At 44.8% G+C, this 16,994-nt stretch overlaps 1 protein-coding gene across 10 annotated transcripts in view; it reads left to right on the forward strand.

The window, feature by feature from the left end:
* The window catches only part of npas2 (neuronal PAS domain protein 2), a 107,221-nt gene extending 90,627 nt beyond the window's left edge, over positions 1-16,594 (forward strand). For 4 of the 10 annotated variants that reach the window (XM_034178732.1, XM_034178734.1, XM_034178733.1 and 1 more), the window contains 7 exons: positions 6,864-6,950; positions 8,084-8,248; positions 9,341-9,529; positions 9,884-10,068; positions 13,053-13,148; positions 14,510-14,720; positions 15,615-16,594. In XM_034178732.1, the coding sequence (XP_034034623.1) occupies positions 6,864-6,950; positions 8,084-8,248; positions 9,341-9,529; positions 9,884-10,068; positions 13,053-13,148; positions 14,510-14,720; positions 15,615-15,803 (1,122 nt within the window). In that variant the 3' untranslated portion in view covers positions 15,804-16,594. The remainder of the gene's footprint in view (positions 1-6,863; positions 6,951-8,083; positions 8,249-9,340; positions 9,530-9,883; positions 10,069-13,052; positions 13,149-14,509; positions 14,721-15,614) is intronic. The other 6 variants (XM_034178740.1, XM_034178731.1, XM_034178737.1 and 3 more) reach the window with 4 other exon arrangements.
* The last annotated feature ends 400 nt before the right edge of the window (positions 16,595-16,994 follow it).

The following is a 16,994-nucleotide window of genomic DNA, read 5'->3' on the forward strand; positions in this document are numbered from 1 at the left end:
GACAAAGTCTCTCAATTGAGCATCAATTGAGAGACTGCCCTGAGCGGTTAAACACAAACGCCCGCCCCTAGAAACTGGGCTTAGGGTGGGCCAAGACATTCACGTGGGACACACACATATTTCCACACGACTCCCAGTTACAATCCTTAGCGGGGATTTAACCCTTCAGGCCCCAGCACTGGTGGACACGGGGTCAGAAGGGAATCTGCTAGACAGTAGATGGGCCAGGGAGGTAGGGCTCCCTCTGGTGGCGCTCCCTTCGCCATTGCAGGTGCGGGCACTAGATGGCACCCTTCTCCCTTTGATCACACACAAGACACTACCAGTAACTCTGGTGGTGTCTGGCAGTCATCGGGAGGAGATTGAGTTTTTTGTGACTCCTTCTACCTCCCGCGTGATTTTGGGGTTCCCGTGGATGTTAAAGCACAATCCCCGGATTGATTGGCCGTCCGAGGTAGTGGTGCAGTGGAGCGAGACCTGCCATCGGGTGTGTTTAGGATCCTCGGTTCCTCCCGGTTCACAGGCTAAGGAGGAGGTCAAAATCCCTCCCAATATGTCAACGGTGCCGGTTGAGTACCACGATCTTGTTGACGTTTTCAGCAAGGATCTGGCACTCACCCTTCCCCCGCACCGTCCGTATGATTGCGCCATTGATTTGACTCCTTAGCTGCCGGGCTGATCCGGAATTCCACCTCCCCGATGGGAGCAGGTTTCTTTTTTGTGGGCAAGAAAGATGGCGGACTTCGTCCATGCATTGATTACAGGGGGCTGAACGAGATCACGGTTCGCAACCGATACCCGTAGCCCATATTAGATTCGGTGTTCACCCCCCTGCATGGAGCCAAGATCTTTACCAAATTGGATCTTAGAACTGCATACCACCTGGTTTGGGTCCGGAAGGGAGACGAGTGGAAGACGGCATTTAACACCCCGTTAGGTCACTTTGAGTACCTGGTCATGCCGTTTGGCCTCACTAACTCCCCTGCGACGTTCCAAGCTTTGGTTAATGACGTCTTGCGGGACTTCCTGCACCGATTCGTCTTCGTATATCTGGACGATATTCTTATCTTTTCTCCGGACCCTGAGACTCATGTCCGACATGTACGTCAGGTCCTGCAGCAGTTGTTGGAGAACCGGCTGTTTGTGAAGGGCGAGAAGTGCGAGTTCCACCGCACTTCTTTGTCCTTCCTGGGGTTTATCATCTCCTCCAACTCCGTCGCCCCTGATCCGGCCAAGGTTGCGGTGGTGAGAGATTGGCCCCAACCAACAAGCCGTAGGAAGCTGCAACAGTTCCTCGGCTTCGCAAATTTCTACAGGAGGTTCATTAAGGACTATAGTCAGGTAGTTAGCCCCCTGACAGCCCTGACCTCTCCGAAAGTCCTCTTCACCTGGTCGGATCGGTGCGGTGCCGCGTTCAAGGAGTTGAAACGGCGGTTTTCGACTGCACCCGTTCTGGTGCAGCCCGATCCTAGCCGCCAGTTTGTGGTTGAAGTAGACGCCTCTGACTCAGGGATAGGAGCCGTGCTATCCCAGAGCTGAGAGACCGATAAGGTTCTTCACCCGTGTGCCTATTTTTCCCGCAGGTTGACCCCAGCAGAACGGAACTATGATGTTGGCAACCGAGAACTCCTTGCGGTGAAAGAGGCTCTTGAGGAGTGGAGACACCTGTTGGAGGGAGCGTCTGTGCCTTTCACGGTTTTCACTGACCATCGGAAACCTGGAGTATATCAGGACCGCCAAGCGGCTGAACCCCAGGCAAGCCCGCTGGTCACTGTTCTTCGGGAGTTTTGACTTCCGAATCACCTATCGCCCCGGGACCAAGAACCAGAGATCGGATGCATTGACCCGGGTGCATGAAGATGAAGTCAAGACTGAGCTGTCAGATCCACCGGAGCCCATCATTCCGGAGTCCACGATCGTGGCCACCCTCACCTGGGACGTGGAGAAGACCGTCCAGGAGGCCCTGGCACGGAGCCCGGACCCCGGAACAGGGCCGAAGAACAGACTCTACATCCCACCAGAGGCAAAAGCTGCTGTCTTGGATTTCTGTCACGGTTCTAAGCTCTCCTGTCATCCGGGGGTGCGAAGGACCATGGCAGTGGTCCGGCAGCGCTTCTGGTGGGCGTCCCTTGAGGCCGACATCCGGGAATATATCCAGGCCTGCACCACCTGTGCCAGGGGCAAGGCAGACCACCAGAAGGCACAGGGACTTCTTCAGCCACTTCCTGTGCCTCATTGCCCCATGTCCCACATCGGTCTGGATTTTGTCACGGGCCTCCCGCCGTCCCAGGGCATGACGACCATCTTCACGATAGTGGACCGGTTCTCCAAGGCAGCCCACTTTGTGGCCCTCCCGAAGCTCCCCACGGCCCAGGAGACTGCAGACCTCCTGGTCCACCACGTCATCCGTCTGCATAGGATACCTACCGACATCGTCTCTGATCGTGGTCCCCAGTTCTCCTCACACGTCTGGAGGAGCTTCTGCCGGGAACTGGGGGCCACTGTGAGCCTCTCGTCCGGGTATCACCCGCAGACCAATGGACAGGCAGAATGGGCCAATCAGGAATTGGAGCAAGCCCTGCACTGTGTGACGTCCGCACACCCTACGGCCTGGAGTGAACATCTGGCCTGGATCGAGTATGCGCATAACAGCCAGGTGTCCTCTGCCACCGGCCTCTCCCCATTTGAGGTGTGTTTGGGGTATCAGCCCCCATTGTTTCCTGTGGTGGAGGGAGAGGTCGGTGTGCCCTCGGTCCAGGCCCACCTGCGGAAGTGCCGTCGGGTGTGGCGCTCCACCCGTTCTGCCTTGTTGAAGGCCCGGACGAGGGCGAAGACCCATGCAGACCGCCGGCGATCCCCGGCCCCTGCTTACCAGCCCGGGCAGGAGGTGTGGCTATCCACGAAGGACATCCCCCTCCAGGTGGACTCCCCGAAACTCAAGGACAGGTATATTGGACCTTACAAAATCCTCAAAATCCTCAGTCCTGCCGCAGTGAAGCTCCAACTCCCGGCTTCACTGCAGATCCACCCGGTCTTTCATGTGTCAAGGATCAAACCTCACCACACCTCACCCCTCTGTGCTCCCGGACCGGCGCCGCCTCCTGCCCGGATCATTGACGGGGAGCCGGCTTGGACAGTGCGCCAGCTCCTGGACGTCCGTCGGATGGGCCGGGGGTTCCAGTATTTGGTGGACTGGGAGGGGTATGGACCCGAAGAACGCTCCTGTGTGAAGAGTAGCTTCATCCTGGATCCGGCCCTCCTGGCCGATTTTCTACCGCCGCCATCCGGACAAGCCTGGTCGGGCGCCAGGAGGCGCCCGTTGAGGGGGGGGGGGTCCTGTTGTGTGGGCCGCTGAAGAGGAGGTACTGCTGGCCCACCACCAGAGGGCACCCTGCCTGAAGTGCGGGCTTCAGGCACGAGAGGGCGCTGCCGCCACGGACACAGCCGGGGGTGACAGCTGTCACTCATTGTCTCTTGACAGCTGTCACCCATCTACACTACATCATCTCACTCCATAAAGACCGGACGTCATCTCCACCTCGTTGCCGAAATATCATCTACCTACAGAGGTAATACTCTCAGCCGTTGTTGTTCTAAAGAATACGTAATTCTCTGAGTTGTTGCAGGAGTTCCTGAGGAGCCTACTGAGAACGGGACGCTAAGTGTGGGGAGACGTGATGAGTGACGCACGTCCAACTAAGTAGCCCTCAGTCTCTTGCTGTGTTAGAGGTGGAGGTGGAATATCCACCATAAGTGTTACTGGGTGTTCACACATCTGATTGTTTCTGTTCCTCGCCAGCAGTACCAGATCCGACACGCGGAGACGGTGGCCACCTGGGGACTTGGAACTTGGCGGCTCCAGTATTTTCCAGGTTCGGTGGCGGAGGAAATCGTGTGGTTCCAGTTCTTCTCAGGACAGATGTCTTCTATCTTCGAGCCTGCCCACACGACACCTTTGTTAATTGATTTTTGCACCTATTTTGTAATCTGCTGTGTTGAGTTGTGCTATTCACAACAGTAAAGTGTTCACATTTGACTTCCTCCATTGTCCGTTCATTTACGCCCCCTGTTGTGGGTCCGTGTCACTACACTTTCCCAACATCATCTTTATATTAAAAGTGGATCCTCATGGGCAACACAGTGGTTTAATTGACAGCTGAACTCTGAAAGTATAACTTTCGTCCTCATTATCTCTCATTAACAATACTCAGACACTGAAAGAAAATCCTCAAACCAAACACAATGGGGAACCATGAACCATCATGCGCATGTACGAACACAGTGTGAGCAGCTGGAGCTTGTTGCACCACATCGCGCCGCTGATGTGGAGAAAAATAAAATAATAACCAGCTGTATAATTAGTGACTATCACTGGGTTGATATAAATAGCAGTCTGCTCTGTGTAAGCCTGATCCCATCAGATTTCAGAAGCAGTGCAGGATCTGGTTAGTACTTGGATGGGAGACCTCTTCGGAAAACCTGCGATTGTGTCTGTTTGTCCAGGTGAAACTGGAGTTGCGTCAGGAAGGGCATCCGGTGTAAAACCTGTGCCAAATACCAATGTGGATCTGGCTGTATCTTTTGTGGCGACTCCGAACAAAAACAGGAGCAGTCGAATGGACAACAACTGGGTTGATATAAATAATAAATAAAAGTGGATGCAATACAGAACCCTATGGTTAAATAACCCTGGTTAAATAAAAAATAAATGCCACTCATGGGAATTTAACCTGTAATTTACAAAAGCTCAGATAACCAGATAGAAACTTTACCACTGCACTACAATCACTGTCTTATAACAGGAACGTAAAATGGCTAAAATCAACAAGAAGATTTTTTTTTAAGAGGAAAAAGCACCGTAATAACTGATAAAAGTAGCATTTGTTATGGTGTATTTTTGGTGATACGTAACTGAAAGTGGTGTATTTGTGGCACTGTTGGCTTGTCATATTGTCATAGTCCTGCAACGCATATGCGTCATCATCCTGCGATGATATGAATGTCACGCGTGTCCGGCCCGACGCGTGACATTCAGATCGCCTGCTGCGTGATCTGATGATCCGTTTCACATGGAGCAGCCTGCTGGCGTGCGCTGTGTGCGGCCGCTGCTGCCTGGCTGTGTACGCTCATACGTGGCTGTCCGGCCCCCATGTAGTCATGTCTGTAAATATATATCATCAGCATGTCATACAAGTGTGCTCTCCCTCTGCACATCACACGTGTGTGTGTGGGGGGGGGGGGGACGTGCATGTCACAAGTGTGTGTGTGGGGGGGGGGGGGGGACGTGCATGCCACAAGTGTGTGTGTGTGTGTGTGTGTGTGTGTGTTGGGGGGGGGGGACACGCGCATACCACATGTGTTGCTTTGCAATGCCACACTCGTGGGGGCACTATAGACAAATTCCATCTCGAAAGTGATCGTCTGCTCACTATTTTCGTGCTGACAGCACAAACGGCCACACATTTTCTAAGTGGCCAGCGAGCCGTGTTGGATGTTCGTGTGTGTCACCTGGAATTTGGCCGACACCTGCCGCAAGAGGGATCAAATGGGCTTTCACAAGGCACTCTCTGTCTTTTGGCTGCTAGTGTGTGTGAATAATTGTAGCAGCAGGTGTACGAGGCGTTGGAGGCGGCTCTGATTTTTCACGACTGGCGTGCAATTCATCCTTTGTGCGCTAGTCGGCTTCAGTCGTGTGTGAAGGGGCCATTAACATTGTTTAACCTGCACTTTTCCTCACAGTGAGTCTTCAGTCTTAAGGAACAGCATTTCAATTTGTCATTGAGATATATGTTTTTCAACAGGTCAGTCTTTTTATTGCCAGTCATCACTTTAAATAAAATCACATGAAACTAGAAACGAATCCCTGTGCACAGTAAAAAAGGATTTTTTTTTTGTTTGTTTGTTTCCTGGAATTGTTAGACTTAATGAACACTAAAAGTAAATGATCATCTGATCAATGGTAATGCTTGCAACAAAAACCAAACAAACATAACATGCAGTATCTTGCAATAAATTAATTTTGCTAATGAAATCATGGCTCATGTTTTAGAATATGATCATTGAAATACAAACCAATTTTAATCTTCATGTGACTGCTTGAAAATCTGATTGTGAGAACTTGCAGAGAATTTCATATTTCATGACTTCTGGCTTCATGTGGAAAGATGTGAACAAATCTGAAATTAAACAAGTGCGGACTTATTATAGGCTCTGGCAAACAGGGTTTTCTGGGGGGGGGCAGGAATCACCCCAAGCATCTGTCCACCTCTCTGTCCATTTGTCTGTCTATCTATGATCCTTATAACTACAAGTCCTTCTTAACATCACAATGGTAGCGCATCATATGAATATGTGCATGTTAAATCGATAATATTTACGTGGTTTGGCCAGGTGTTTCATCTCAAAAAATGTACTACACCAGTCTGTATTATGGCAGAGCGGGGGTTAAGGTTGATCATAGATCTCTAGTTATATTTGGACAGTATGACTTTGGTCTGTTTATAAATATACATTGCAAGACAACGATGAGCAGCTGATACCACTTTTCCTGCTGAGCAGTGGTATCAGCTTCGTCTTTATTGAAAGCTTCTGTATCCTCAGAAAAGATGACTGTGAAGAAAGATTGCCTCATTTGCCTAATTACATTTCCTTCTACTTGTTTCCTTCCTGCCATCTTTTCCTTGACTCGCCTCACATCTTAAGTGTGAGGGAGTAAGAGGAGGAGATGTACGTGAGAGCAATGCAGATACGATAAAGAGCTTCAGAATGCACCCATGTGGCCTTTGTGGAAAACACTACGCAGGATTTATACAATACCATGTCGTTGAATTTGCTGAATTGCAAAACTGTCATTGTCCCCTCAGAAATCGGCACAAAAGCAAAATTCATTTGACCTGGTTCCCCAGCTGAGTCTCCCTCTTTCTCCTACCTGCAGCAAACACTCCGTAATGGTTGGTGTTTTGGCTTCCTCTCCTTCCCGTTGCCTTCCTCTGTTCTCTTTGCTCATCGTTGCTATCACATCTTTTTGTTGCAACTTGTGGTGGTGTATTTATGCATTCAGTTGCTTGTGTGCAAAACCATTGTTTTTGTAAAAACAACAAAAAATATAAATTCAAGGAAAAAGACCATATTGGCCCGAATATGAGATAAGGTTTATTTATTTATTTTTATGGAAATGCATTTGAAAAATATCCCGTCTTGTAGTTGCAGACTAGATTTTTCAGTGTCCTACAGATACACACCAGCAGAGGGTGACAAAACTCTTTGAAAAGTGTGTGTGTTCTTGCACTTTCTTTCTTTCACAGTCATCCACAGCAGCCATGAACCACCACAGTTTACACTCATGGTACCAAAAATTGTTTCTTTGCATTTTAACACTACAAACAAATATCTACTCAACTTTAATAAGATCATCACAGTAACCAGCATAAAACATTCACAGTAACAGAATAAATCACAATTATTTACAGTCCACCCATGAGCCTTTTGTGTCAGAGTGAACTTCTCCCCACGTCTGCACCTGACAAACCAGTAATTTTGTTTTGACATTATTTTCACTGCTCAAACTGTGCATCAGATTTTAACTTTTGCATGAGCATATAGTTCTGCTTGTGGGGAACTGGCAGACTGACATAATCTGAGGAGCCAAGGTAGGCCAGTTTTTACTGTTATTGCAATACCGTTTATGGTTTTATGGCTCTATATATTCTAGCCTTTTTTTCCTGCTGTGCTTTTAGTGGCATTGTTTTCAAACAAAAGTATTTTTCAAAAAGCTTCAGTCTTCAGAAAGTACTGTGAGTTGACTTATAATCAGGGCCATCTTATATTTGGACCAATGTGGTACTGTACTAATACTGTAATTGAGATTATATGTGAACTGGGTTTTTTTTTGTGTGTGTGTGTTTGTTTTTTTAAAGACATTACTTATCATTCATGTCACTTTTGTAGACAGAAGAGCTGAATGTTCTTCATGTGTTCTGATTATCTGCTCATTTAACGTGTTTTCATTGTCGTGCTTAACAGTAAAGCCCAGTGCTGTTGATATTTGTCTTTACATTAATGACTGTACATGTTGTGTTTTCAGCAGCAGCACTCGAGCGTGTATCAGCTGCAGCAGCCTCAGCTGGGCGTAATGACCCAGCTCAAGGAGCAGCTGGAGGAGAGGACGCGCATTTTGCAAGCTGACATTAAAACGCAGCAGCAGGAGCTGCACGACATCAAGGAGAAGCTTCAGCTCGCTAATCTCCAGGTAACTCTCACAAAAAACAATTTATTGCAACAAATCAGCTGTTCATCACCATTACTAGTTACATAAGATTAACTAGAAAATATATATGAAAAGTTACAGGAACAGGGGTGATGGCCAAGTGATTAGTGCACTTGGTTTCATTGCAGAAGGTTCCAGGTTCATACCCCACTCCTGCCACATTTCTCCATGTAATGTGGAGTTGCGTCAGGAAGGGCACCCGGCCTAAAACCTGTGCCAAATCAATATGCAGATCCACCTTGGATCTGCTGTGGCGACCTGGAGTGCAAACAAGGGAGCAGCTGAAGGAACTTGCAGTTGTTAATTGAAAATGAAAATTTATGCAAACCGTGAATATCTGCAAACTGCTAATAATTTTGCTACAAACCGTAAATAAAATATCCCACAAAACGTGAAAGCAGGTCTCGCAAAACATAAGGTGCAAAATGTCTATGATTCATGATGTATATTTTCTTTCAGTTTAAGTAGTTTACAGATTTCAGTTTATGGATAAATTGCTTCATTAAATCTTGATTGCAAACCCTATCTCTGCAAAAATATATGTATTTGGTTGGGGAGGGAACACTACACCTGGGGAGGCGAGCCCCAAGTGGGCTCTCACTTCTGTTGTCAAGTGCCCGGCCCCTGTGGGCGTGGCCCACTCCGGGGACAGTGGCAGGTGGGGAGTTTGAGTGGGACGGGGTACAACTATCAAACGCAGGTGTCCTAAGGCAAACTCAGGGAGGACAGAAACCTCCCATGGAGCAGAAGGGCCAAAGCTCGCTTGATCATGATTTTTTCAGTATGAATACAGACCATGAAAGTGGGGCCTTACAATCCTTCTGACTTTTTGAGTTTTAAGCAGGAGGTGTCAGAAAAGTTACCACAGGCTAACTCTGGCTTGTGGCGGCCAAGCGTTCACAGCGACATCACATTTTCATCGTTCGATGTCGACTCTTCCTATCATCATGAATCAGAATCATCAGAATTCACCAAACATTGGACTGTTCACCCACTCACCACACACTGAAACTGAACATGTGCAGATGTTTTGAATATTAAATCGGTGTACATAAATGCATAATCTCTTGTTAGATGTTGTTACAGCAGCCCGTCCACAATGACTTTGGCTCAGCCCAGCAGCAGGGCCCAGGCAGGCTGAACCAGCAGAGCCAGTCAGGGGTGATCAGGCAGCTCTCTGGTCACCTGAAACCATCTCCCTGTGGCCCCCACAGTCCCTCTGCTCGCTCACTCCTGAGTGAGAACAGCTCACCCCCAGCACAGGTGCGACAAGTAAAGCAAAGTGTAATATTTACAGTTAACACAGTGATATCAGAAGTAAAGCTGGACACAGTTACAGTATGTAGAAATATGTAAAACGGATTGAAATATTAATAAGTATTGTAAGAGAAATCTACTGTCAGATATTATGATTGAATTTTTCTCGTTTTCACTTGGGGTTTCTACCGCCACATACCATGATTAAATAATTGATTCAAGTTAAAGATAGCCGTTACCAACTGGCTACCAATGCCTCACTTCAGTCTCCACAAATGCTTTGTGTTGCATTTCACCCTCCTTTTGGACTGATCACAGCTCAGTTTCTCTCTGATGACTTTGGGTCGTGTGTCCGTGTAGGTCCAGCAGAGACTCGTACGCAGTGGGCAGCCTCAGTCAGTGAGTCTGCCAGTGCAGACCAACACGAGTCTGACGCTGCCCTTCTACAGCAACCCCATGATGTTCTCCCAGACCAACATGAGGCCCATGCAGGAATCAAACCAAAGACGTGCAGACAATGAGTTCAGTCAAGATGGACAACTACGGTGAGAGCCCCGAGATTATCACTTGGTGAAATTTAAATGGGATGCAGAAATCCACAAGATACAGTATCTGTATGACACAGTAAAATGTTCTGATGTAGGAAATGTGCTGTTTTCATTTGGTCTGATCAGTTTAATCTTTAATGTTACAACCTGGAAACCTCAGTACATGCAAACCAGTTCTGACCTTTTATGTTGAATCTTGGGTCTGACATATTCAAAATGAAAAATAACGGTCCTTTAAATGACAGCATTAAGGGTGAGTCAGAAAGGGACATGGCTGGCTTTGAACCAGGGATATTCTGTTTTGGTGTGTGTGTGTGTGTGTGTATATATACTCAACAAAAATATAAATGCAACACTTTTGGTTTTGCTCCCATTTTGTATGAGATGAACTCAAAGATCTAAAACTTTTTCCACATACACAATATCACCATTTCCCTCAAATATTGTTCACAAATCAATCGAAATCTGTGATAGTGAGCACTTCTCCTTTGCTGAGATAATCCATCCCACCTCATAGGTGTGCCATATTAAGATGCTGATTAGACACCATGATTAGTGCACAGGTGTGCCTTAGACTGCCCACAATAAAAGGCCACTCTGAAAGGTGCAGTTTTGTTTTATTGAGGGGGGATACCAGTCAGTATCTGGTGTGACCACCATTTGCCTCATGCAGTACAACACATCTCCTTCGCATCATCCGTGAAGAGAACACCTCTCCAATGTACCAAACGCCAGCGAATGTGAGCATTTGCCCACTCAAGTCAGTTACGACGACGAACTGAAGTCAGGTCGAGACCCCGATGAGGATGACGAGCATGCAGGTGAGCTTCCCTGAGACGGTTTCTGACAGTTTGTGCAGAAATTCTTTGGTTATGCAAACCAATTGTTTCAGCAGCTGTCCGAGTGGCTGGTCTCAGATGATCTTGGAGGTGAACATGCTGGATGTGGAGGTCCTGGGCTGGTGTGGTTACACGTGGTCTGCGGTTGTGAGGCTGGTTGGATGTACTGCCAAATTCTCTGAAACGCCTTTGGAGACGGCTTATGGTAGAGAAATGAACATTCAATACACGAGCAACAGCTCTGGTTGACATTCCTGCTGTCAGCATGCCAATTGCACGCTCCCTCAAATCTTGCGACATCTGTGGCATTGTGCTGTGTGATAAAACTGCACCTTTCAGAGTGGCCTTTTATTGTGGACAGTCTAAGGCACACCTGTGCACTAATCATGGTGTCTAATCAGCATCTTGATATGGCACACCTGTGAGGTGGGATGGATTATCTCAGCAAAGGAGAAGTGCTCACTATCACAGATTTAGACTGGTTTGTGAACAATATTTGAGGGAAATGGTGATATTGTGTATGTGGAAAAAGTTTTAGATCTTTGAGTTCATCTCATACAAAATGGGAGCAAAACCAAAAGTGTTGCGTTTATATTTTTGTTGAGTGTATATATATATATATATTATAATAGCCAAGTGTCCTGTGCGTGTGTAGCGTGTGTATGGCTTTGATCACGCAAAAATCGTGAGAGTTGACATTTGCCATTTGTCATGCTTATGTGTTTTGGGTCAAGGATGAATGCTGCGAAAATGTAAAGATGATACGACAAATATTTTTGGAGAAATTAGCAATTTTAGCTAACCGATAAACAATGGATGCTATGCTGCAATGCACCACGGGAGTTTGAGGTTTTAAATCTTAATTGTGGTTTATGTTAGTTTAACAGTATTGTTAGTGTTACTGATTTATTGTGTTTTTGTAGCTCAATTGGTTTAGTTAGTTTAGATAAGTATCATGTTTGTATAAGTATCATGAGTGACTTAATTTTCATGTTGGTACCACGAGTGAAATATTTAGTAGTTTTAGTGTCTTCAGCCACTGTCTTTGTTTGTAAAATTAAAACTACATGCCTGAAGTCAAAATCTCATGCCAATGAGGATATGATCTCCCACACCCAAGGCTGAGCCCCCCCCTAAACACACACACTACCTCCCATGTGGGAGTGAGTGATAATTATAAATAATTAATTTGATGTGTGATATATTTTGTTATTCCAGAAATAAATGTATATCCAGAAAGTATTCACAGCGCTTCACTTTTTCCACATTTTTTTGTGTTATAGCCTTATTCCAAAATAGGTTAAATTCATTTTTTGAACTCAAAATCTTACACACAATACCCCATGATGACCATGTGAAAAACACTTTTGAGACTTTTGCAAATTTATATAAAAAAAAACTAAGAAATCATGCGTACATAAGTATTCATAGCCTTTGCCGTGAACTCAAAATTGAGCTCAGGTGCATCCTGTTGTTTCATCTTTCAGCAGGACAATGACCCTAAGCACACAGCCAAGATATCAAAGGAGTGGTTTCAGGACAACTCTGTGAATGTCCTTGAGTGGTCCAGCCAGAGCTCAGACCTGAATCTGATTGAACACTGCTGGAGAGATTTTAAAATGTTTGTGCACCGACGCTCCCCATCCAACCTGATGGAGCTTGAGAGGTGCTGCAAAGAGGAATGGACAAAACTTCCCAGAGATAGGTGCACCAAGCTTGTGGCATCAAATTCAAGAAGACTTGAGGTTGTAATTGCTGCCAAAGATACATCAACAAAGTATTGAGCAAAGGCTGTGAATACGTATGTTTTATTTTTAATAAATTGGCAAACATTCCCAAAAAAAAAAAAAAAAAATCATGTTGTCACTATGGGGTGTTGTGAGTAGAATTTTGAGGGGAATAATGAATTTACTCCATTTTGGAATAAGGCTGTAACGTAACAAAATGTGGAAAAAGTGAAGTGCTGTGAATACTTTCTGGATGCACAGTACAACTATGAAATCTCATCGCTGGGTATTCAGCTCCGTACATGCTAAATAAAAACATTTTTCTTTCTTTTTTAACAAATGAAAACCAAGTATGTTCTCTTGCACTGTCTTGTTGTTTGAGGGTGTTTGTTGACATAGCTTATCTTGTTTTCAGCAGCATGCTGCTCAACCAGCCAATACAGACACTGGTTCCTACCAGCAGTGTGACCACACAGCCTTCCCAGTGCAACGTGGGAATCTCCCAAACCATGTAAGACAGGTTTAATTTGACTTTAGATGCACATAGTGAAATCTCAGGTCAAGATAACCAGTAATAGTAGTCTATTTTTCAAATTGAAGCCTCAGTATGCAACAATAACAGTCTAGCTTTGCAACAGCTGATGTTGCATAGAAAAACAGAACAGTTTACTCAACATTATGTTGAGTAAAAAACATATCAAACCATTAGCCATTTAATTGATTACTTGATGTCCAGAGAAATAAATAACTTCATGCCCTTTCAGTACTTTTATTTTTCCAAGCAAAAACAAAAGATTAATTTTGACTCATCGTAGCTTTTTAAGTATGAGGATTAGTTCCTTTTCGCTTCTAAGATGAATCAACTTTGATTGGTTCTGCTGTATACCTCAGGTAATAAAATGTTTTCATTTCTCTTAAACTGTTTCAGATGTGCAATAAGGTGATTTATTTGGATATTAGCTTCTTTTTCTTTCTTTCAAATGATTGTGAAACGAAGTAACTTGTGAAATTACAGAGTTCGGTTTTAAGTAATTGCAAATTATTGTACTTTCAAGATCGGCAGATTTAAAGATTTTTGAGCTATTTTAAATGGCTTTAATCCTTTAAACACCATCTGCTGGTGGGTTTCATAGGATCTGCACCCCACCCCACCTGCAAAAAAATACACTATTTATCCCAGCCAGAAACTCAGATGAGACCAACAATCACATGAAAACGATTCAGAGAATCTTCAGCTGAATTGCACACTGAGGCTGACAGAAGAGGTTCATTGGTTTTGTTAAAGCCCTTGAATGAAATTAATATGATTGTTTCATTTCAATGCCATTGTGGTGGTGTGGTGAAGCACAAGTACAACAGTTGTTACTGTCCAAATATTTATAGACCTTGTAACTGGGTTATACTGCACAAAAGACATGATTGTGCTGTTTCCATAGAGATGCAGGACACAGTGAGTAAAAATGTTAAAGGAGCCAAAAACAAACAAACCAACAACAACAAAACAAACACCCAGAAACTGCTTGGGGTTGAAAAGGTTAAACCATTTTAAAACAAATATTTCTTGTTTTTGGAATGTTTTAAACATTAGACATGTTTATGCTGAACCAATGCTAAAGTGGTAAAAACTAGAAATAGTTTTGAATTTTTGACCATCATTTAGTCAAAACAGGTAATTCGAGGACATCTGCTTGGCTTCTGGGAACTTGTATTATTGTTCCTGTTAACAACAAAAGATTTATAATAATAATAATAAAAAACCCAACCCCAACAAATTACTACATGACAAAGCTAATAATTATTTTGCAGCCTTGGTAAAAATCTGTTTGTTTTTTGACAGTGACCTCTGACCTCTTCATTGTCCCATCCATGCAGATACACGTTGGAGCAGCAGATCATCGCCCCTTCATTCTCCATGCAGCAGGTTAACTGCAATGCCGTCCTTGTGCCGCCTCCCGTCTTCACTTCTACCATTATGATCCCCCACAACACTTTCATCACACATCAGTCACAGTCAGCGTTCCACGCTCAGCCTCAGGCCTCCCAGCACTCCCTGCAGCTGCAGCAGCCTCAGCAGTTCTTTCAGGTACTGTGCCAAAGTCCATATGTGATGTCTAGAGGTTATTGTGATGAGGTGGGTACCAGAGGATCCAGGAAGATCAATAATGGTCCTTAATCCACAAGTTATTCAGCGTGAATGCGAGGCATCATTTTGAAGCACTTTGAGCCTCTGCTTCTGATGGAAAAGTGCTGTAGGAATGCGGCCCATTTGCTATTTATCACATGATGTGCTAAATGGGGCCTTGTTACATCACCAACTGTTTCAAAACATTCCACTTGATTTGCGCCTTCTGGTGTTTAACCATATAACAAAAAAAATTTATTGGTGGCCACCAGACCCAGGCTTTGGGAATGAAAAAAGTGAACAACGAGCTAATTTCAAACTACAAGTAGCTTCAACCACACCTTCTCTTCAATTCCATCATGCATATGATGATAAGATTATTCCTTGCAACAAGCTTAGACATGTGCAGCAGGTGGCAAACATGAATACATTAAAGTCAAAGCTTTTTGCATCAAAATTAACCACAAAGTTCAATGAGTTCATGCTCATTTTTTGCCCTTTTCATTTGGAGAATTGCACATAGTAAGTCCCCTCGGCTGCTCCCTTGTTTTCACTCTTGGTCGCCACAGCAAATCCAAGGTGGGTCTGTATGTTGATTTGTCACAAGTTTTATGCCAGATGCCATTTCTGACACACCTCCGCATTACATGGAGAGATGTGGCAGGGGTTTGAACTGGGAACCTTCTGCACTGAAACAAAGTGCACTCACTTGTCCACCACCCCCATTACAAATAATAATGTTTACTGTTTCTGACTTATCTTGTTAGCAATATACTTCATAGGCTTTTCTAAAGCTTAGGAAAAGCACTCTCAAAAATCTTTATAGTACTTCTGTATACTGTTCTGTGTCCACAGATGACTCAAGGACTTGTCCACAGTGGATCTGCTCCAGCATTTTTACACACCACTAACGTGCCACAGCAAAGCACTGTGGGATACATCCAGCAACAGCAGACTCAGACGCAACAGCAGCAAAGGCCTTATCAAGTTTCACAAAACCAGACGGGCAGCATTTCAGACTTCAGGAACATGTTGACTCGATAGCGCTGTGGATGCCGTTGCTGGACATCGTGTTTAACCTGAATTTCGAAGAGTACTGGTGGTAACATTTGATGAGAAACTGCTCATCCTGATGAAGCTGCTCCACCCAATTCACCCCACTCATTGGAGAACTGCAGGAATCATAGAATTGTGAGGTGTTGTGCAGCATCACAGGCCTCCACATGACACGAGCTTTACATGTAGAAGAAGACACACAAAGCCTGACAACGATGGCTTTGTGTGTCTGTTTGAACTTTGGTAACTCCACCCACCCAGAAGTAGAATATCTTTATATTTTTCTATAAATTTTCATGTTTCCATACAAACACCAGAGAGTTGTTCAACAACAAGTCAGACTTGAATTCAGGCTAACGTCAGTTGTTTTCCAGTTTCACAAAGCAGATTATATATGGAACACATCTCTTCGCTCTGATTATCTGACCAGTTTCAGACCTTTTAATTTATTCATTACTATTAAAATATTAGAAATAATCATGAAATTTATTGTTGGCTACACTCTTCAATGACAAAATAAATGATCACCAGATCTAGGCTTCAGAAATAAAATTGACAAGGAAGGCATTTCAAGCTACAATAACTTCCAAACCACATATATGTTGAGAGAGAGAGGGAGGTGTCTTCTTCACTACATTACGTACAAGATGATCATGCAGATGCTTGCAGTGTCTCGTTGCCCCCTGCTAATTTTTCAGCTTCCCCTGATGTTATTGACATCAGCGGTCTGGATACATTGTTAGCTATACAAGAACAGAAATCTATACAGAAACTTTGTTTCTGTGTAGGCTCTCAGTTGTCCAGGTGGTTTCCATAGTAGAGAAGCTTGAATCTTCGACTGGACTGGGTTGCGTGACACGAGGACGTTTTGCTTCAAATTGCAGAAGCTTCCTCAGCTAAAATTCTTGCTCTGGTAGTCTGACTTCTGTCTTGACTCTTGTAGAGAAGAATAAACAGAAGCCACAAAAGCTGGAGTTTTTAAACCTAACCAGACCCCTCCTACCGAGAGGCAGACTGCTATAGGTTAGTGACTAAACAATAGCTCTCTAGTTAGCACCCTCCTAATGACAGGGCAGCTGTCCCTCCTAATGATGGGATGGACGCCTCTCCTGATGGCACCCTTGACGACTCTCCTGATGACGTGAATGACTCATTACCAGGAACAAAAGACTGAAACTG

Source organism: Thalassophryne amazonica, chromosome 9 (assembly GCF_902500255.1).
Source record: "Thalassophryne amazonica chromosome 9, fThaAma1.1, whole genome shotgun sequence".
Taxonomy (NCBI): Eukaryota; Metazoa; Chordata; class Actinopteri; order Batrachoidiformes; family Batrachoididae; genus Thalassophryne; species Thalassophryne amazonica.